Source organism: Orcinus orca, chromosome 5 (assembly GCF_937001465.1).
Source record: "Orcinus orca chromosome 5, mOrcOrc1.1, whole genome shotgun sequence".
Classification (NCBI taxonomy): domain Eukaryota; kingdom Metazoa; phylum Chordata; class Mammalia; order Artiodactyla; family Delphinidae; genus Orcinus; species Orcinus orca.
In genome coordinates this window covers 43,905,283-43,927,625 of record NC_064563.1, presented here as the reverse complement: position 1 = coordinate 43,927,625, position 22,343 = coordinate 43,905,283, and the positions used below count along the sequence as shown (strand labels likewise).

General features: G+C 38.9%; 1 protein-coding gene across 1 annotated transcript in view; it reads right to left on the bottom strand.

Moving 5' to 3' along the window:
• Positions 1 to 18,299, bottom strand: part of IQCJ (IQ motif containing J) — a 209,144-nt gene extending 190,845 nt beyond the window's left edge. Inside the window, exon 1 of the mRNA XM_033409516.2 lies at positions 18,165 to 18,299. Within this exon, the coding sequence (XP_033265407.1) occupies positions 18,165 to 18,173 (9 nt within the window). The 5' untranslated portion in view covers positions 18,174 to 18,299. The remainder of the gene's footprint in view (positions 1 to 18,164) is intronic.
• Between the last annotated feature and the right edge of the window lie 4,044 nt (positions 18,300 to 22,343).

The window sequence follows — 22,343 nt, the reverse complement described above, 5'->3', positions numbered from 1 at the left end:
GTTTTGAGAGCTGCCTTTATTTCTTTTTACAGCTTTACTGAGGTATAACTGACAAATAAAGCTGTAAAATTTTAAAGTGTATAATGTGATAATTTGTTACACATACATTGTGAAATGATTCTCATAATCAAGTTAATTAACACATCCTTCACCTAACATAATCACGAGAATGCTTAAGAACTACTCTCTTAGCAAATGTCAAGTATACAATACATTATTATTAACTATAGTCACCATTCTGTACATTAGATCCTCAGAACTTATTCATCTTATAACAGCTTGTATCCCTTAACCAACTTTTCCCCATTACTCCCTCCCCCCAGACCCTGGCAACCACTATTCTGCTACCTTTTTCTATGAGTTGAACTTTTTTTTGGTTCCATACATAAGTGTTACCATACGGTATTTGTCTTTCTCCATCTGACTCATTTCACTTAGCCTAATGCCCTCAAGATCCATCCATGTTGTCACAAATGGCAGAATTTCCTTCTTTCTCATGGCTGAATGATATATATATATATATATATATATGTGTGTGTGTGTGTGTGTATATATATATATATAATGATACTCATATGTATATATAAAACATTTTCTTTATCCATTCATCTATCGATAGACACTTAGGTTTCCAGATCTTAGCTATTGTGAACAATACTCCAATGAACATGGGAGTACAGATACCTCTTCAAGATCCTGATTTCATTTCCTTTGTATAAATATGGAGAAGTGGGATTACTGGATCATGTGGTAGTTCTAGTTTTAATTTTTTTAAGAATTTCTGTACTGTTTTCCATAGTGACTGCACCAATTAACATTCCCACCAACACTGCACAAGTGTTCCTTGTTCTCTACATCCTCACCAACACTTGTTATCTCTTGTCTTTTTGATGACAGTCAAACATGTATGAGGTAATATCTTATTGCAGTTTTGATCTGCATTTCCCTGATGATTACTAATGTAGAGCACCTTTTCATATACCTATTGACTATTTGCATGTCTTCTTTGGAAAAATGTCTATTCAGATTCTTTGTCCATTTATAAATCAGGTTATTTGGGCTTTTGGTATTGAGTTGTATGGGTTCCTTATATATTTTGGATATTAACACTTTATTGAATATATGTTCACAAATATTTTCCTCAGTCCATAGGCTTTTTTCATTCTGTTAATTGTCCCCTTTGCTGTGCAGAATTTTTTTAGTTTGATGTAGTCTTACTTATTTTTGCTTTTGTTGCCTTTGCATTTGGTGTCAAATCCAAGAGAATCATTGCCATGACTGATGTCAAAATATTTACCTCTTATGTTTTCTTCTAGGAGTTTTATGGTATCAGGTCTTACATTCAAGTCTTTAATCAATTTTGAGTAGATTTTGTGTATGTTGTAAGACAGGAGTCCAATTTCATTCCATGGCATATGAATATCCAGTTTTCCCAGCACCATTTATTAAAGAGTCTATTCTTTCCCCATTGTGTATTCTTAGCACCTTTATTGAAAATTAATTGATCATGTATGCATGAGTTTATTTCTGGGTTTTCTATTCTGTTTCACTGATCTATGTGTCTGTTTTTATGCCATTACCATACTGTTTTGATTACTATAACTTTGTAATATAGTTTGAGATCAGGAAGAGAACTGCCTAGATTTCTGGCACTACAGACTCACTTTGTATTTTCCCTACCCTACACCTATAATCATCCATTTATCCCAGGCGTATTCTTTTTAATTAATGTTACAGTAGCAAAACTGATGAACTGATGAACTATAAAGATTGACACTGCTGAAGTACTCAGAAATGCACTAGGACAAATTCAAATTAAGGTTGCTAGGTGTCAACATTAATTATTAATATAATTTTTAAAGTTCCTCAACTGATGTTTTTCACTATTCCTTAGGAATTTAACTTTTTAGCTACATTTGTAGGAATTATGATACAAATCAACTGGGGAAATCAGAACACTCAAGAAAGAAAAAACATATTTATTCCTTTTTCCTAAAAGCTGGTAAGGATTTTAGGTCATGCCCACATGAACCCAGACAGCTGATCACTTTGATCAATTCCTTACAATTGGACAATTTAGTGAAAAGAATGGGTAGAAGCCTGAGACTAAGTCAGACAAATGGGCTATGTTGGGCCCAGCTCTTGTCTCTCAGAGGGAGGGGCCGTGGCTGTCCCAGGCCTTGTGAAAAGGAAGGTAGTGACCTTTTCCTGCAGGCTCTCCTCAGCCCTGGACTCAGCTCCAGAATCATCTCATTTCACACACTTGCACCTTGATTTTCTTACAGCTGACCTTCACTTCACTCCATTCCCCTCCTCCCAGATCTTCCATTATGACAGACCCACTACATGCCTCCCACCTTTCAGCCCTGGCCAAATCTCCTGATCAGTAGTCTTACTTCCCTCCCTTGGTCCTTAAACACTGACTCTGTGAATAGACCCGGTACCAGCCCTACCCACCAGCTCTGAGGACCACATGCTTATAAGAACCAAACCGCCCATCCAACAACCTCATGCAAACAGTGTCTATCCATTTTCCCTTGATAATACATTGCAAGGATGCATCTGAAATCTAAGGAACAGGACTAGAATAAAACCCCATTAAATCTCAGGCTATAGAAACTGGGTCAAAATGGCATTACCATCTCTGTCACTTCTGTGAGCTCCCCTTTTCCTGTCAAGGCTTGCAATGACCATGTTCCTTCTGCTTTTACCCTGAGCTCTGCTCAACTGCTGAAGGCAGGGTAACCTCTGGAGTCACATAGACTAGTTCCTCTGGTTACCAGCTGTGTGGCCCTGGTAAAGTTACTTAACCCTTCTAGGCCTTAGTTTCCTTATTCTTTTAACTTTTATTTTTAGATAATTGTAGATTCACATGCAGTTGTAAGAAATAATACAGAGAGATCTTGCATATTCTTTACCTAGCTTCTCCCAATGATAACATCTTGCATAACTAAATATCACAACAGGGAAACTGACATTGATACAATCCACCTTCCTTAATTATATTTCACCAATTTCACATGCACTGTGTGTATGTGTGTATATTTAGTTCTACATAATTTTATCCCATGTATATGCTTGAGTAATTGCTACCACAGTCAAAATAACATAATGTTCCATCATAAGGATCCCTCATGCTACCATTTTGTAACTATACCCACTGTCTTCCCTCTTCCCTAACTCCTGACAACCACTGATCTGTTCTGTCTCTATCCTTTTGTCATTTCAAGAACGCTATATAAGTGGAATCATATAGTGTGTAACCTTTTGATATTGACTTTTTTCACTCAGTATAATTCCCTAGAGATGACTCAAACTGTGTATATCAATTGTTCTTCTCTTTTTACTACTGAGTAGTATTCTATGATACAACATACCACAGTTTAGTAAACTAGTCACACTGAAGTACATTTGGCTTGTTACTAGTTTGGGGCTATTATGAATAAAGCTGTGAACATTTGTGTACAGCTTTTAGTGTCATCATAGTTTTCATTTTCAGGAAAAAATGCCCAACCATGCAACCACTAGTTTGTATGGTAAGCACATGTTTAGTTTTGTAAGAAATTGCCATATTTACTCCACAATGGTTTTTACCATATTACATTCTCACCAGAAACGTGTGAGTGATCCAGTTTCTTGACATCTTCATCAGCATTTGGTACTGTCACTACTTTTTACTTTAGCCATTCTGATAGGTAATGATATCTCATTGTTTTAACTCGCATTTTACTAAAGATGTTGAATATCTCTTCACATGCTTACTTGTCAACTGTATATCACCTTTAAGGAAATGTATGTTTATGTATTTTGCTCATTTTTTAATTGGATTGTTTCATTTATTTACTGTTGAATTTTGAATTTTAAGAGTTCTTTATATATTGTAGATAAATTCTTTGTCAGATATGTGGTTTGCAAATATTTCCTCCCAGTCTGCAGCTTGTCTTTTCATTCTCTTGATGAAATGATGTTTTGTCTTTCATAGAACAAAAGTTTCTGATGTTAATGAGATCCAATTTGTAAGTTGTTTTTTTTTTTTAAAGAATAATGCTTCTAGTGTCAAGTCTACAAATTCTTCACCTAGCCCTAGGTATTAAAATTTTTCTCCTATGTTTTCTTCTGTAATTTTTATAAGTTTTACATTCAAGTCTATATTCCATTATGAGGTAAATTTTCTATAAGCTATGTGTTTTGGTCAAAGTTCACGTTTTTGCTTAGGAATATTCAACTTCTCTTGTATTTCGATAATGGTATCACTATTCACTGAGAAGTTACCAAGCCCTGTGGGTCTCCTCCCCTGTCTCCTAGTCCAGGACTTACTGTCTCTGTTCTGGACCATTGCAATAATCTTGTACACTCCTGCTCTCACCAGCCTCTCTTATCTCAATCTGTTTCTCTCCATTCTTTTCCAGAATCATCTTTTTAAAGCCACATTTTATCATGTCACTATCCTTCTTAAAGATTTTAGATAGTGTTGACCAATGACAGGCAGAGCCCTGGCTCCTTAGCTTGACATACATGGTCCAGACAATATAGCCACAGTTTTCCTTGTCTTCGCCTCCACTTATTCCCCACATCACAGTACTTCTGCCACACCAAAGTGTGACATGAAAAGGTCTTTCAAACATGCTTTTGCAGACACCATTTTTTCCCACTGCTAAGCCTTTTTATCTACACCTCTTCCCTCAATCCTAGTTAAAAGGTCACCTTTTTTCCATATCTTTTCCCCAAAAAATGAGCCCCGCACCTCCTCAGGCAGAATTAATTGCACCCCCACAAGACTCTCTTTATCCCTCCCTATTACCTCTGTTCTTTCATCTGAAAATGGGGCTGATCAAAAGAAATTTATCGTCTAAGGTTGTTGTGAGAATTAAATGAGTTAATACACGTAAAGCATAATAAAAGCATACTATAGACCATAATAAGTGCTCAATGTGTTAGTTATTATCACTGTTATAATTATTATATACCTTTGCTGTATCTCATGTAGTAGTTTATCACAGATGCTTTTTCTATGTTGGTTATGTACTCCTCTTCTCCACCAGGTTGTAAGACTTTCTATGGCATATATTACTTATTCTGTTAGTACACTGTAGGTTCTTGATAATTCATTGAACTGAATTGATTGTTTCAATTCAATTAATAAGGCAATTCAATTTAGAAATTATTTAACTTGTTTTCCCCCTTGAATTAACACATAATTTTATTGAACTAATTACTTTGGCAATTGATGGATATCCCACCACTTCAATTTTTGTTTCCATTATGCTAATACAAGCCTGAAGATTAAAAAAACTTGCTTTTTAAACTTTCTGAAATAAGAGATAATCAGAGTATTCATTCATGATAGAAAATGCAGGTCTCTTTTACTTAATGCTCCCCTATAAGACATCACTGATTTGTTTTTAAGCAAAAAATTGATCTAAGTCTAGTACACAGGCACTATTGGAGCTATCTTCACTTTCCATTAAAATTTTACTTTCTCCTCATTCTTAGAAGTTGTCTCAAGAAGGAATAGTGCAGAAGAGTTAAAATAGTTGAACATCTGGGTAAAGAATAAAAATACTAAAAAAACATAAAAAATAATAAAAAATTCTTAAAAATAAGAATTCTATTAGAGAAAAGTGATGGAAACGAGAAGGATTTGGTGGACCACACTTAAAAAATGATATGTTCATTTCTAGATGGTGGTTATATAAAAAAAAAAACTTTCTAGAAAAGCAACAGTATACTTCTCCCATTGAACATAATTACTGAGCCTCTGAAAAACCTAGAACCCCTCTGTCTCAGGATATCTGGTTAGACAAGACAGCAAATTTTCTGTTTCTGGCCTACAAAAGTACCTTGACTGACACAGCACTTATAAGTGGATTGAGTCTCTAAGTCTGCCTAACACAGTGATTTTTTAAGTGGGAAACTGCAGGTTAGTTGGTTAAAAGTGTAGTTGTGCTTACAATGAATATTCTAGAAGAGAAACAGTCGGGCCTGCTGTGTAACTGGTGAAAAGGAGCAGTATACAGAGCACAGGCTCCAGAAGCAGGGAACCCAGGTTCAAATCCCACCTTTACAGCTCAACAGCTATGTGGCCTTAGGCAAGACACTTCATTTGACTGAATTTCAGTTCCTTCACTGTAAAATGCCCATGGTAATACCTACCTCATAGGTTTCTAGGGAGTATTAATTGCAATAATGTAATAATAAAGGGCTTGTCAAATAAAGAACCCAAATAAATGTTAGTTTCTCTTCCCCTAATTAATCCTTTGCCAAGCTGAAACACTAACTCAGTTTATTAGACCATTAGTTCAGACACTTACTTTCCAGCAGGAATTACTCTGACAGCAAGGCTGGTGTCAAGAGTAATTTCTACTGAAAATGTTCCAATCCTAACATTTCTATTGTGAACCCTAGTGTGATACAGAAAAAATCAGGCAGGGTTACTTTCAACCCTTGAGAAAATTGATGTGATGATAACCACAGTGGAAGAGTTTACACGCCCTCGATTGTTTTATTCTCACACCTTGAAAAGGGTATGTGGGTGGAATTAATCGGCTCCAGTGGAAGTTTGCTTGTAGTAAGCTTTCCTCTAAATTATCTCAACATTTTCTGTTACAACATTTTCTTTCAAAAGCTAATCATATTATACTGATATCATCAGCAACCTCCCAAATACAATTAACAAACTATTTTATGGATATATTATGTTTGGAGTATAACAACAAAACGAGAAGGTGGCATTAATAAGAAGTACTCTATGCTTGGCATAGCAATACAGCCTAGGGTAAACATATTCGCCTTTTACAATAAATGAATAGAAGTCATGTTTACTGAAACAGTCATTGATCTAGTTGCACTCACACTAATAGTAAGGATAAAAATGGTAAAAATTTAACTGGAAGGCAATTTGACACCAAAAGCCTTAAAAATGCATTTACACATAAACCTAGAAATTCCACTTCTAGGAATTTATTTTTAAAAATTAAAGATTTATACAATGATTTTTCAAGAAAATTTTTCTTGTAGGAAGGAAAAACCCTAAGCATTCAACATTAGAAGATTAAATAATGAAATATCCACCCAAAGGAATACTATGCAACCATTGAAAACGGAGTTATAGAAAAACATTTGTTGACATGAAAATATGTGCGTAATATTCTGCTAGGATTTGAAAGGCCATAAACTATTTGTACAGTGCTTTACAGTTTTCATAAAAATAAATATACTTATTTATAAAACTTTCAATAACTACATACCAAAATAAATATGAATAATGCTTCTTTTCTTTCTAAGGACTTTTTTTCTTCTATTTTGACTCTACATTTTCTGCAGTAAGCATATATTTATTGCATAGTAAAGGAAAATAAGTTTAAAAAACTCAAAAGAAGAATTAGCAAAGTACTTTTCAGCTAAATAGCAAATAGAGTCCTTCATCATTCACTGTGTGAATTCTGAGCTCTGGCTTTTTGTATTTCCCCTAAAATCTGACTTAAGAAGTTGAAATTTAAGAGACTGAAGACAAAGTCCCAGAGCAAGAAGATCTTAGGGATGCTCTTTTAGGGGAGGTGACTATCCTTTTGTTAAAGCCCTGGGTGACTGGGTCTTTTTACCTACTTCATCTCACTGCTGACCATAAACTGGAAAACTGGTGGGCTCTGTTTCAATTTGGGGGTCATCTCTTTAGATCAAGCCGTTGCTTGAGCACTGAGGCTCAGTGAAGTTTTAGGCAACTTTTCTGCTCTTGCTTAGTTCTTTGTGGTTCCAAGGAGGTTTCCTTCAAAAGGAAAGAAACTGATTGGTGCCCACTTTGGGATGCAGCTCCTGCAGTCACCACCAGGTGGACAAAAGCTCTGGCCTCTATCAGAGCCTTGCCTGCTGCACTGACCTGGACTCTGACTTATTTATAATATTATTAAGAATGATTATTGTAAATGTATGTATTGACCCTTTGCTATGCTTCATGCACTCTTCATACATTATTTTATTGAAACTCTAATAGCAGCCGTGGAAGATTAAAGCTATCATTATTCCTATTTTATAGATGAGGGAACAATAGCTAGTATGTAGCTAGTAAGGGGAATGGGAACCTGGATCCATCTGGATTTTATTAGATGTCCCTTAACCATTTAAATGCGCATACTTATTATTCACAATGGGGAGGAAGTTCAACTGGGCATTCCAAGGTCTTCCTACACCAGAATAGCAGTGATTCCACAAAAATACTAAACCAACTTCACAACCACAGGAGTGATTCTGCTTTGCAGCTGTGCCCTTGACTGGTGGTGGAAAGGACAACCAAGACAAAACCAAGGACCCTTGTGTGTTCAGCTCCACACTGACTGGCTTAAGCTTATCACTTAACCTCTCCAAACCTCAGATCCTTATGTAAAAAATGAGCTTTAAAATACTTGTCTTAAATACCTCATCTGTGAGTATCAAAGGAGACAATGTGTGTGTAAGCACTTTTAAAAGTACAAAGAGCAAGGAATCTTGATTAACCCCTGCATGCAAATTACTTCTGTCCTCAAAACCCAAAAGCAGTGCAACTTTTGTATAGCATTTTGCAAAAGACGGAGCAAGGAGCTTTAGAAATACCGAAAAACCTTAATGCAAAAAAATCCCATGTGTAATATTTCCCTATGTTTAGTATTCAATTTAATAAGTCCTGAGGAAATGTTATTGACTCAACGTTCCCTTCTCCCATCTAATGCTCTTTGATTTAATGTTTACTCTCTAAGTACATGAACTTTTAAATAGCAGGAATTTTTGCCGCAGGACTTAAGGCTCTCCTGTGACTTGATGTTAGGAAATCTCCTTAGTAATTTTGGTTTCTGCTCCTTGGGAGCAAACTAGAGCTTTGGCAGTGAGTTGATACACATTCTGTTTTAACTTAGGATGATACTTGGCTCAATAATTCAAAAATATTATACCAAGGCTTAGGATTATACTTGCATGAAGGACTAATCTTTTTAAAAACTAATATCTCGGGGTAGGAGGAAGAAAGGGACTTGTCTTGACTCTTTTTTAAATTGTATAAGCAATACATGTCTATGTTAAACAATTCAAATAGTAAGTACACATACAGTGAAACGTAAAATGCACATTTCCATTTCTCATTGGCAATCACTACTGACATTCATATATATTTGGAAATATTTTTATGATTAAATAAGCAAATGGATATACATACATTAATCTATTTTTTTAACACAAACAGTATCATTCATACTATACGGTCTCCTCTGAAAGATGCTTATTTTTTCTCCTAAAAATATGCTTGTATAGTTTTTCATATCCACTTGTATGGCTCTAACAGTTTTAAAATCTCCTCTACAGTACTCCATTGCATGGATATACCATATATTATTTAGGTATTTTTTGCTGGGTATATACTTAGTTGTTTATAGGTTTTTAATATCATAAACAATGCTGCAACCAACGATTCCACCACGTCTTTGCTCAGTTATATGAGACCAACTGTAGGAAAATTCTTTTTTATAAATTTATTTATTTTATTTTATTTATTTTTGCCTGTGTTGGGTCTTCATTGTTGTGTGTGGGCTTTCTCTAGTTGTGGTGAGGGGGGTTACTCTTCGTTGCAGTGCACGGGCTTCTCATTGCGGTGACTTCTCTTGCTGTGGAGCTCGGGCTCTAGGCACGCGGGCTTCAGTAGTTGTGGCACATAGGCTCAGTAGTTGTGGCTCGCGGGCTCTAGAGTTCAGGCTCAGTAGTTGTGGCACTTGGGCTTAGTTGCTCTGTGGCATGTGGGATCTTCCCGGACCAGGGCTCGAACCCGTGTCTCCTGCATTGGCAGGTGGATCCTTAACCACTGCGCCACCAGGGAAGCCCCGTAGGAAAATTCCTAGAAGTAAAATTGATAGGCCAAGAGAGATGTGCCTTTAAAATGCTGATATTACAAACTGCCATCTAAAGATGGCTGTACTAATTTACTCTTCCCCCCACAACTGGTATGTGGGAGCCCATCCTTCATCAACGATGGGTATGGACTCTACAAGAAACCGTTAGACTGAGGTGTGTGATATTAATGGTTCAGTGGACACTGGATTAAAATAAATATCTGTAGGTCTTAGATACCAAGAAACTGGAAATGCCTGCCTTTAAGTGTACCTCCTGTGAACGGCCAGCCTCCTCGCTCTGAGAAGAAATAAGGTAGAAGCGAACTGAAGCTCATAGGGAGGGGCTTAACAGTCATGGAGTGCTTACTTCATGCCAGGTACTGTTCTATGTGTTTTATTTACATTAAGTCATGCATTCCTCCTACCAATCCTATGAGGAGGGTACTTTCAGCATTTCCATTTTACAGACAAGAAAACTAAGGCACAGAGAAGTTAAATACATTTCCCAACGTCATTCAGCTGCTAAGTGGCAGAGCTCAGATTTGCACCTAGGAAGTTTGAGTCCTGAGTCAGGTACTTTTAACCACTTATGTAACTACCCCTACTGATGAGCTGAACACATTTATTAAATACCTGTTCTATGCCAGAAATGATACTGCACCACTTGATCCTCACATCAATACAAAGAATTATCCCCATTCCTCAGAGATATTACCATGGCTTGCCCCAGTGACAGAAGGAGGACTTGTACCTAGGCATGTCTGATTCTGAAGCTTGTACTGATTCCACTACATCATGTCTTCAGAATGAGATGCATAAGGAAGCTAAACAGCTCTATGTGAATAAACAGAGCTTACCGGGGGCTGTATCACACCTAATCCTTCCTTCATCAGAGTTCTGTATGCTTAGAATGTTCATGCACTTTTAATAGTATGCATGTAATCACATAGTGGCAATTTGCTCTCTCCCAGTGCGAGCTCAAATTGTCCTGTGTAGACCAAAATTGAAGGCAGAATTAAAGTGTTCCAATTCCCAATATCAACAAAGCCCATTTAAGAAAAGTGACATAGTTGGGTGAGGATGAGCAGATGGACGCCCACACTGCAGGGACATACATCACTAGACTATGGTAGCAACATATTTTTATCTCAGAGAGCAACTCACTATCAGTCCATCAGAAAACTAGGTTTGGCGCTGGTTCCTGAGTTTACAACTGTATTTCCTTACTGTATACAGAAAGGACCCAAGGGAGATAAGAAAAGCAGCAAGAAGGAGGAGAGCTTAGAGAAGAAGCTTCTGGGTACGAAAGCCGGACAATCACTGCTATGCTCACACCCACCATGCCCAGCACAGTGTGTGAGAGTTCAGGCCCTGGGTTCAAATCTGCTCTGCTACTTACCTGATGTATGACTTTGGACAAGTTACTGAACCTCTCTAGCCAAGTTTCCTCATCTGTAAAATGAGTAATACCAATAGTACTTAGCTCATTAGCCTGTCATGAAGATTAACTATCATCCAGTACAGATCGCTGCCCTGAAGCTTGAGAGTACAGTACAGAATCACCCAAGGCCACATAGACAGACGCCCCTCCCTTTCATGTTGCAGTCTTATTGCTTTTTTCATTTAATGCAATCAAGAAAACATACTGTCCTATATCTACATCTGGAACAGAGAAGATTTCTACTCTTTTTCACCTTAAAATACTTATTTTTTTTTGAATTTTTGAATTTTATTTATTTTTTTATACAGCAGGTTCTTATTAGTTATCCATTTTATACATATTAGTGTATATATGTCAATCCCAATCTCCCAATTCATCACTACACATCTTATATAGCTTCATATTCTAGTGGTCAGATCATATTCTAGTGGTCAGAGTATGTAAATCCTGTATTTCTGCGTCTGGCAACCCTAGTTATGAATGGGCATCAGATCTATGTTATCATCATCACAAAACACACGTTACCAGAGCTTATCTTTTGATTATCACCGCTTGTTAGGCAACAGGTTGTCTGTATATGGCCACGCAGTAGCCTTTGGAGGTTAATTTGATCAGTTCTTCAAAGTTTACTTTTTTGTACCCCATGGATGCTAATGTAATATCACCACAAGTGTTTTCCAGCACTACACAGTAAAATAAGAAAGCTTGGAAGAATATGCAAATTTTACTATTATGTTGTTCAGTTTTAAGGGCAATTAAATATTTGCTTTGAGCTCCTCACATTACATTGCAAATCCATAAAAAACTTACCATCATTTCTGTACCTAAAGCTTATTTAGCATTAAGTCTTTGCCATTATTTCTCTTTCACTGAAAATTGGGTTTTCAATTATACATCATAATCCTATATTATGTCAATTTATTTGCAAAGAAATTTAGTCTTTTTTTCTGTTTATGTTAAATCAATAGCCTCTGTCCCTTTGTGAGGCAGTGGGAGGCAGCGGCTTCAGGTTTTCTCTCTGAGAAGGCGTCTGCATCTCATGAAAACAATGTCAGCTCTTCTATCTACCCTGTGAACAAAGACCTTCAATGAAATGGGCCAGTCCTGCTGGCCAGGATCAGGTGTATACAGAGCCAAGACGTCTTCTTAAAAAATAAAGTCTAGGCACTTCCCTGGTGGCGCAGTGGTTAAGAATCCGCCTGCCAATGCAGGGGACACGGGTTCGAGCTCTGTCTGGGAAGATCCCACATGCCTCAGAGCAACTAAGCCCGTGCGCCACAGCTACTGAGCCTGCGCTCTAGAGCCTGTGAGCCACAACTACTGAGCCTGCATGCCACAACTACTGAGCCTGAGCTCTAGAGCCCACGTGCCACAAGTACTGAGCCCACGTGCCACAACTACTGAAGCCTGCGTGCCTAGAGCCCGTGCTCTGCAACAAGAGAAGCCACCACAATAAGAAACCCGCGCACCACAATGAAGAGTAGCCCCTGCTTGCCGCAACTAGAGAAAGCCCGCGCGTAGCAACAAAGACGCAACTCAGCCAAAAATATAAATAAATAAATAAATAAAATAAAGTATAATAATAATTCACTCAAACTGGCTGCTAGAAATTGTGTGGATCCAAAACAGGTATTTTTACATTTTAATTTAGAAAAAGGAACCTAAGTTCTGTCAGAATGGTTGGTGTCTATAAACATAGCTTTTGTCTTCTATGCCTTAATCTTTTTTCAAGGGATTATGACAGTGAATTAAAAATTAGGCAAAACTTGAGGAGCTGAATAAGCAGTGCTTGAGAGAGAGAAAAATGAAAATAGTTGTATGTCATTTATTTGGGGAAATCAGTGAGATGGTCCACCCACACACAGTTCTTGGACTCCTGTTGTCTTCCCTTAACAAGAGCCTCCTCCTGTCCATTTCTGGTTCCCATACACCAGCCTCCTGGAACCCAATTCAAACGTTTAAGTCCCTTTTGAGTACTCTCTTCCCTGAACCCCTTCCTTTAATCAATCCTGGAGTCCTGTCCACCCTTACTTCATATTTTCCCACATCTTTTCCATCCTTTACACACTGGGTTCAAGATCTCACTTCCTCTTGCCTGGAGTAGCAAAAGGCCCTCCTAACTGATCCGCCTGACTCCTGACTGCTCTCCATCCAGTGCAGCCTCGACACCATACCCACATTCACCTTCACACAAGATCATTTCCATCATGTCACTTCTCTGCTCCAAAACCTGTAGCGGGAAACTTAAACTCCATGGCTACAGTTCTTTGATCGATTCGGAGTTATTTTTCTGGGCATATTTCGCATTAACCTCTTATATATTTTCTAAATTCCAGCTAAATTTTCCATTCCCCTAATCACCCCCAAATCACCTCATTCTGCTTCTTCTGTATGAAATAGCTTCTCAACTCTACAAATTCCTACCCATCCTTCAACACCAAAATTAAATACAACCTTTCTATATATATAAGTAAACACTTTTGCTATTCCTTAGCTGGAGTAATGAAATTCCTCCAGCTTTGGGTCCAAATTGTCCACACAATCAGATCATACAGGGTCTTTCTGTGCCATAGAAAGAAGCTTGGAATTTATTCTCTAGGCTACAGAGAACCAACGAACAGTATTAAGCACCGGAATTATAAACCAGGGTTGCATTTAACTCAGATGATGCTGTGGCAGTGGATAGACCTGAGTAGGATGGTAGAAAAGACACTGAAGATAAAAGGACCCATTAAGCAGTTACTGGATCTGCCTGGGAGAGAAGACTGAAAGAAGGGCACGTTTTGGAGAGGAGGATGATGAGCAAAATTCTAAGTGTGTTGAAGATGAGGTTCTGAGGACTAGGGTGAGACTGGCAAAGCACACAGGGTGTAGACTTAAAGAGACACTCACTCTCAGGTGCCTACCCTGCACTTGCATGACCCTGAAAGTGAAGGTTTCCTTAAATTCTTTGCCCTGGGTTCCGATGGTGTATTTTGTATAGACATCACCTTTGCAGCCAAGGAGGTACACATCTCAGATCTCCCTTTGAGAAAGAACTTGCTGTTCAGTTGCAATAAGTGCAGATAGCTGACAGCCTCCAGCTACAGAACATTCAGAATCTGCCCCAACTTCTGAGTCACAGCCATGCCTTTCCTGGGAACCTCCCGTCGGTGACCAAGCAGGTTAGCGGTACTCGGCCTGGCCAGTTCCTTCCAACAGGGGGCTCCTCTAACAGGCAGCCTTCCCTCTGGAGATCGCCATCAAGTTGGGTGAGGCTGTGTCAGATCTGCATTGTGGGCTGAAGCCTTTCCCTGCACAACTCTGCTTCCTCCCTCTTTTATCTTTACCCTCCAATAAAATACTCGCTCAATAATTCTGTCTCAGCATCTGTTCCCAGAGGACCTAAATGACACATCTAGTCGGCAACTGGTCACACCAGTCTGGATCTGGAGTTAGAGATGAAGTGATAAGCAGAAGTGGCTTTGTCATGTAGTGGTTAGAAGGCTGGGCTCCAGAGTCTAGGTTTAAGTCCCAGTTCATCCACTTTTGACCTTGTACAACCTTAGACAAGTTACAGAAATTCTCAGTATCTCAATTTCTTCACATACAGAATGAAGATTTTAATGAGTAAATGAGGACTATATGAGATAAACCATTTAAAGTATTTAGCACAGTCCCTGGCCCACAGTAAATGCTCAAGAAATATTAATTAACATTATTGCATAGATTTTGAAATGCTGTTTTACAGATGTTGATAGATAGGATAAAAGAGAAGAAATGTTCACTTGCTCAAAGAATTTTCCATAGGATATAATACGGCTAGTGAAGATTAACTAAAAATATTTCAAACTCAACCCTGTAATTTTTTTAATTTCTCTTGTTGTTACTCCTAATGATTCCTCTTCTCCATATAATATCATCACCTTTTTTCTCCTGACATGATTTGTTTCTTCCCATATTTCTTTTCCATCCACCCAATATGCCTATTTCTCTCCTTTCTATCAGCTGCTGCTAATAACCTCCTTCAAAACTTGGTTGAGAACTCACCTTCTCCAGTTTCCTTAACCTGCCTGCCCTACCTGTCCCAACTGTGATCATTCCTCTCTACTTGCAAACCCTAAGAATAGAAGCATTTTGAAGCTAGGTAGAACAAAAAATAATCTAATTCTCAAACTATGTTGAAGGTATCTGTGCCTTCATAAATAATTATTAATAACAAACTAGCAGGAACAGCATCTCCTCTTTCTTTAGACAAGACCTACCCCCGCCAACCCACCCATTTACTCAAGGCTAGGAGATGGCTTGGCAAAGTGATGCTCAATAAATGCTTACTTAAAGGATGAATGTTTCAGCTGTGGATGCATGGTCAGTCTACAAATTATATTTTTATAGCCTCTTTCTATATGTGAGCCTTACAAAATGAAATGTTTCATAAGACAATCTCAGTCATGCAATGGAGAAACTATTGTATGGGGGAAGTGTTTTACAATCATCTTAGGTATTGTAGGTAATATAAATCTGCTTTATAAAAATAAAGGCCTGTTCTATAATCTAAAAGCCAGTAGGAAATCATAATTAGAGACAGATGGCAAACGTGGCACTCTTTCCTCTATTTGGTACATATGATATTCCCTACAAAATGGCACTGAGTGTTTTCCTGTTACCACAGAGCACCATATAAACTCAGAAAAATAAAACTTCTTTTTATGCCTATGAAACTAACTCCAAACAAAATAACCAACTTCAAAAGTAAGATGAAAGTGTTCTGTAATGTGGCTGAATGCAATGAATGTTTTTACATAGCTCATTATCTGTATATTTACATTAATGCACATTGCATTACATGCCAAAAAAGCACTACTAAATCTTCAGTCAACCTATACATTCAATTTGAAAGCTTCATCAAGTTATTCACATTCAAAGGCAATATCCCTACATCAAACAGGTTACAATATTAGGTGTATTTAAATATTGGAAATGCATAGTGCCTAAATTAAAATCAGTTACACACAGAGCAATACATGAGTATAACGTTAATAGCCAAAACAGGTTTTTAATGGCTTCTAATATAATATGCCCTTTCAAGGAACCATTCGTACATACTGAAATGTATTTTTACTGTACCGCTTTGAGTAATTATGAATTGAACATGGGTGATAAAAATCAGCATTAAAAGTTATGTAAATTCTTTTGGAAATACATATAATCCTCTTAAGTATGCAGCTCTATAAGTGATAAAATATTGGATCTCAAACACCAAAAAGTAAAGTGGTTTTCACACTGATTTTCAAGAATATGCCTTTTTATTGTTACAGTTCAGTAAACTATTTTACCAAAGTTTACAGTCATCTCAACTTCAAAGCAAATCAAAATTAATTTGTTTGTTCTATAATCAATATCATGAAGCAAAAGTCATTAATAGCCAATATAAAATAAGCTATTTACTACCTCATTTTACATATAGTGAGGAACTACAAGAGGGCATTAACACTATCCTAACCTGTTCTACTTAAGTTGATATTTGTTTCCATTTTCAAATATCAATACCTACTGCACACTTAGAAAACTTACTGGTGAAAATATGTTTCATTTAATTTCTCAGAAAACTGCTAATTCAACCTATTTTTGTTTGTGAATTCTGAGTTACTACATTATTTTCTCATCTTCACAACAATTAGTAATTACTGATCTCTCAAAAAGCAAGGACAGGATGCAAAGTAAAATTAATATGAAGACAAGAAAGCAAATTCTACTGTACAAGTGAGCAATACTCAAGAAAAGTTGTTTATCTTACACATAGCACATTAGAGTCATAATTAGCTCACCACCACAGTTAGAAATATACATACACATTTTTCAAAATAAGTCTTTTAAATAAAGTACTGCAAGCATCTTTCTAGCTTAAGGATTTGAAACAGCAATTAAGTCTGAACCTTAAATCATTTGTCTCTATAACTAGAAGAGCAAGTCCCCAGGATGTAAATCTCACCCAATGAGACAAGGGAAGCTGAATGTATTATTAATTGCTAAATAATTTCTTAATTTTAGAATCTAGCACCCAACACTGGCAAATAAATAATGTGGTTTATGAACCCACACTCTCATGCTGCTTTACTAGAGTTCAATAAACACATGCACATTCTAAATGTACAGTGTGAATGCAATTTCTACAAGCCAGGAAACATAGCAGGACTCGGTGATAGCAAATCTACCCCATCTACTTATTATTCAAGCACTAGTATTTAGAATACCTAAAATGCCTGCTGAACACTGCAGCTCAACGTCCCCGTGGGGTTACTCTGAAGCAGAACCACATCCCTTCCCCTCAGTGATTACTGAGTTTTAAGAAGGCAGGTAACATGGGGTAGAGATTCTCGTGCAGCAGCAAGATAACTCTTCTCTCCAAATTTTCAAAAACCAACACTCCCTATACACACACACACACACACACACACACAATCACCTTTTCTTAAGAAAGAAAGGAGGGTTTTTCAAATAGGTGCCTACAACATGCCGTTTGCATAGGGATGAAAAATGTATTTTTCCTCTACTTGCTGCTGTGTAAGATGTTTACAGATCTGATTAGAAAACCTGGATGTACATAAAAAGTAGTGCTTTCAATGAGATTCCTTTAGTGAAATCTGTCTATGCAGACAAGTGTGTACATAAATAATACATATTTATGCAAACATGCCTACATTAACAACACACACACACACACACACACACACACACACACTCGTACCTAGACCAATAATTAAGCTTACACGGTCCTCTAAGCCCCCTTTGACATTTTAGCATGCATGTTTTTCAGAAGACAGATTTTTTAAAAATAATAAGCAGCTGCATATAATGCATGCCAAAGTGGCATGTTAGAGGAGCAAATACATTACCAGACGCATTTTGAAGTTTCTGGAACACCTGCAGGTAAAAGGAGCCTGTGAATCGGTTGCTGGCACACGGTATTCCTCTGAATCCCAGAGCTCGGTGTGACTGTGGGGGAATGTGAGGCGAGTGTGAGGCTGGAAACCTTTGAGTTGAGCTCACTCTAGGCATCAGAAAGCCTCAAAGAGGGGAAAGAAAAAGGCAGCCCAACAGACAGCTAGATGAGAAACTTCTGGCACCTCTCCAGCTCAGGAATGAATTCTCTGTAATTTGGAGATGTATAGTGATGGAAATGAAGAGAAACTTGGATTTAGGGGGGAATTTGCTCAGCCATGCAGAAATGGGCAGGTAACAGTCTCTCAGCTCATTTTAAAACAGTCATTCAGGAACAAGACTGAATCAAAAAATTAACAGGCATCCTTTTGCTGAAAAAATAAAAGGCTACTCCCGCCAGCTTCCCAAGATGCCTTTACAAACTTCAAACGGATCATTCCATCAGCTATTTGTTGCACATTTTATTAATCCCAGTGCAGAGGTAAACTGGAAAATCTAATCCCTTTTATGCAGAAAACTGGATTTATTGCTTCTTTTTATAATGCACTTTAGTCATATAAATACATAGATTTACTTAGAGTTCTCGTTTCTTGTGTAAAACCACTACTGTTTGGTCCAGATAAAATGCTGAAAGTCTTGTTTGCAGCTTTTTAAGGAAGTGGAGAAAAAATGTTTTAATACTCAGAAGCCGAGCTGAATACAGATATTTAAATGTAGAGTTTGAAGCAAAGAGAGTATAAAGGAAGCGCCCTGAGCTATTAAGTAGCACATAAGACATACGGTTATACATGAGCATTGAGCAGGCAGGTGGCTCAAGTCTATAAATATATACATAATTAAGGATAGGAAGAAAAGAGCTGTGGCAAATTAAGTTCTTAGAGACAATAGCTGTGATTTTGTTTAGGCTTACAAATAGGCTAATAATTTCTGGGGAGCACATGTGGGCTTCACCTTATCTGAAGAACTCAACTCACGAATAGAGAGCAAGGTTGGAAGCCTCACATGCTGGCAATCTATGTTCAAATGTAATGAGGGGAAGGACGATATTACCGTGAAGAATGTTGTCATATTACATTGTGCCTGTGTGGCTTAACTACTCATCCAACCCTGCAAATGGCCATTTGCCTGGACTCGATAGCAAATGCGCTATTGATGGGAGGGTGGAGGTGGGAGGCCAATTTTATTTGTTTTACTACCCGTGCACCTTTGGGAGGCTCCGAATAAAATGCATGGGCTCAGCGTAGGAGTGATTCTTTTCAAGGCCACATTTATCTATAATAAATTCAAAGTAGAATTAATGATGACCAATTAAGCTATTTATTATTTTAACTCTTGAGGTCAAGGGCAAAAGAGTGTTTATGTTTATTGACAGAGGGTCGACAGCAAGATGGCTGAAGATGGCCGGGCTCAATAAATACGTACTGACCAAGTAGCTTCCCGGCCTCCTCACATTCCAGGGCCCAGTCCTTTTTGTCTAGATCTTTTCTTATCTCTACAGTGCCATCTGCTTCATCCATCCATTCAACACATGTCTAGTGAATTGGACCCTCCATCTGATGCTGTGGACACTTAAGACGAGACCCTCCCTCAAGGAGCTTACCATCGCCAGGTAGTACCGCAACAGGTCTCAGGAAGGGAGGGGCACATCCAAAGTACTTACAAATACCCAGGCTCACCATAATCCCTTCTTCCATTTTGGATTCACTTTTGGTGGGGAGAGGCAAGCAGAGTTTGTGCACGGGCTTTGGGAAATTATCTCCCCAGGTGATTCTGATTAAGTCCCCTCCTCTACCCCACAGGAGTAAAGGCAATTCAAGAAGACTGTTATCAGCCCTCTAGTAATTGAGAGGAGGGTGCCCCATGCACCGCTGCACATACACTCAAGCTACAGAGCCACTCAAGCTAACCTGCCCTCTGTGTCTTTGCTCATTCCCTCCACTGTGGGGAAGGCCCAGTCTTAATCAGTGTGCCCTAGAGCCTGGGTCTGCTGGTTCTGAATGGGTCTGGAAGCCAAAGCTAAAGGCAAAAGAGAGCCCAAATATTTTGGTTCATTCATCTAACCTCTCTGGGCCTCTGCTTCCTTATCTGTAGAATGAGAGGGCAGGGCAGGCTCTGAGTCTGCGATTTCTCTGCCTAAGCCAAAACGTATGAGCACGCTCTCTGAGGGAGTCAGCTCTACGCTACGCTGGCACCTACACAAGATCAAGCCTGCGGATGGAACGCAGAATTCTCCACTCTACCATCTCACTGCCTAAAGGTACCTACTCGGCAAATCAAATTTCACGAGGGTGAATCTTCAGCCTGAGGAGCTGGGGACCCAGCATTGTACACTTTTCCTTCTCCGTGGGTGGAACACTGAGGAATTCAGAGCACGGAAACAAACACCTTATCTTCTGGCTCTGTCCCTCCTTGCTTCAGCAACTGCCTCAGCTCCGCTCCAGACGCCCTAGTGAGTGGGGATTCCGGGAACCTTCAGGCAGAGTGGTCACACAGCCAGAAGCCAGGCTGCCCCCTGGCCCCCCACCTCCATGGCTGATCCCCTTCTAATGAGTGTGAGGGCTTGAGGAACCGGGCTTAGGGCTATCTAGAACAGCTCCTCCAGGCTCTGCTCCTAACCTCTGGTGGTGGAGGAGTATCCCAGGTCACTCTTCAGAGCTATAAGAAGAGAACAGCCACACCACCCTCAGTTGGCCAGCCTGCCTGCCCACCTCACCCCTCCTTGATTTTCAGCACAGGCTCACTCTATGTCCCACAAGCCCACCCACGGTGACAATAAGAATAGCTCAAGGGGGAGGGCTCACTCAGCCTCTTCTCCCCACTGACTGCTCTGAGCTCAGCAACACCTGCATTCACTCAGGAAGAAACCAACAGTGGCAGGTATTTTGAAGACAAAGCTCATGTGACCAACTAAAATATAAACTTCTTCATGTAACAATTCTACTTAAAATTAAATGTTTTCTATCTCCTCTAGTTCTCTAGCTAAGAAAATCAGAAAAGCTTGGCCTTAAAGCACAAAGAGAAGGAAAAGCACAAATGTTCAAAGACGGCAGCACTGCAGAGAAGCTGGAGACCCAGGCCTGAGTTTGAAGACAAGATTCTCTACTCAGTGGGTCTTTGGGTAAGCCGTTCAAGTTCCTTCATACTGCTTCCTCCTTTGTAAAAGAAAAAACACTTACCTGATCAACTTCTTTCTAGAGTTAAGATTTTAAAAGTGCTGGGTGCGTCATAAGTTACTTAAGAAATAGTAACTCACATTATAATAATCAAAAGTGTCCAGTCACCTTCAATACCCCCATTAACCTGTGGGGACAGGGACTATGTATTAGTCATCTGCCTCATCCCTAGTTTGCCATGTGCCTCCTCACCCATTACACAAGTTTTCTTTGAGCATCTACCACTCCCACATTCCCAGGTAGGTGCCAGGAACACGGCAGTGGACAAGACACAGGTGGCTCCTGCCCTCATGTGGCTCACAGTCCAGTGAGGAAGATGAAAATTAAGTGATAACTAAAATATATAAGTTAAATTAAGTGCTAATTAAAATATATGCCTGCTCAAGCTGCCATAACAAATATCATAGACGGGGTGGCTTAAACGTTACAGATCTGGAGTCGAGGAAGTCTGATATCAAGGTGCCTAAAGGTTTGGTTCCTGGTGAGAGCCCTCTTCCTGGCTTGCAGACAGCTGTAGCCTGGTGTCTCTTCCTCTTCTTACAAGGACACTAATTCCATCATGGGGGCTCCACCCTCATGACATCATCTAAACCTAATCACCTCTCAAGAGTCCTACCTCCAAATACCATCACACTGAGGGCTGGGACTTCAACATATGAATTTTTTTTTTTTTTTTTTTTTTTTTTGCTGTACGCAGGCCTCTCACTGTTGCGGCCTCTCCCGTTGCGGAGCACAGGCTCCAGACGCGCAGGCCCAGCAGCCATGGCTCACGGGCCCAGCCATTCCGCAGTATGTGGGATCTTCCCGGACCGGGGCACGAACCCGCGTCCCCTGCATCGGCAGGCAGACTCTCAACCACTGCGCCACCAGGGAAGCTCCCCAACATATGAATTTTTAAAAGACACATTCAATCCATAACAATATATAAATGAATTAACTAGTTAATTAATGACGATCTTT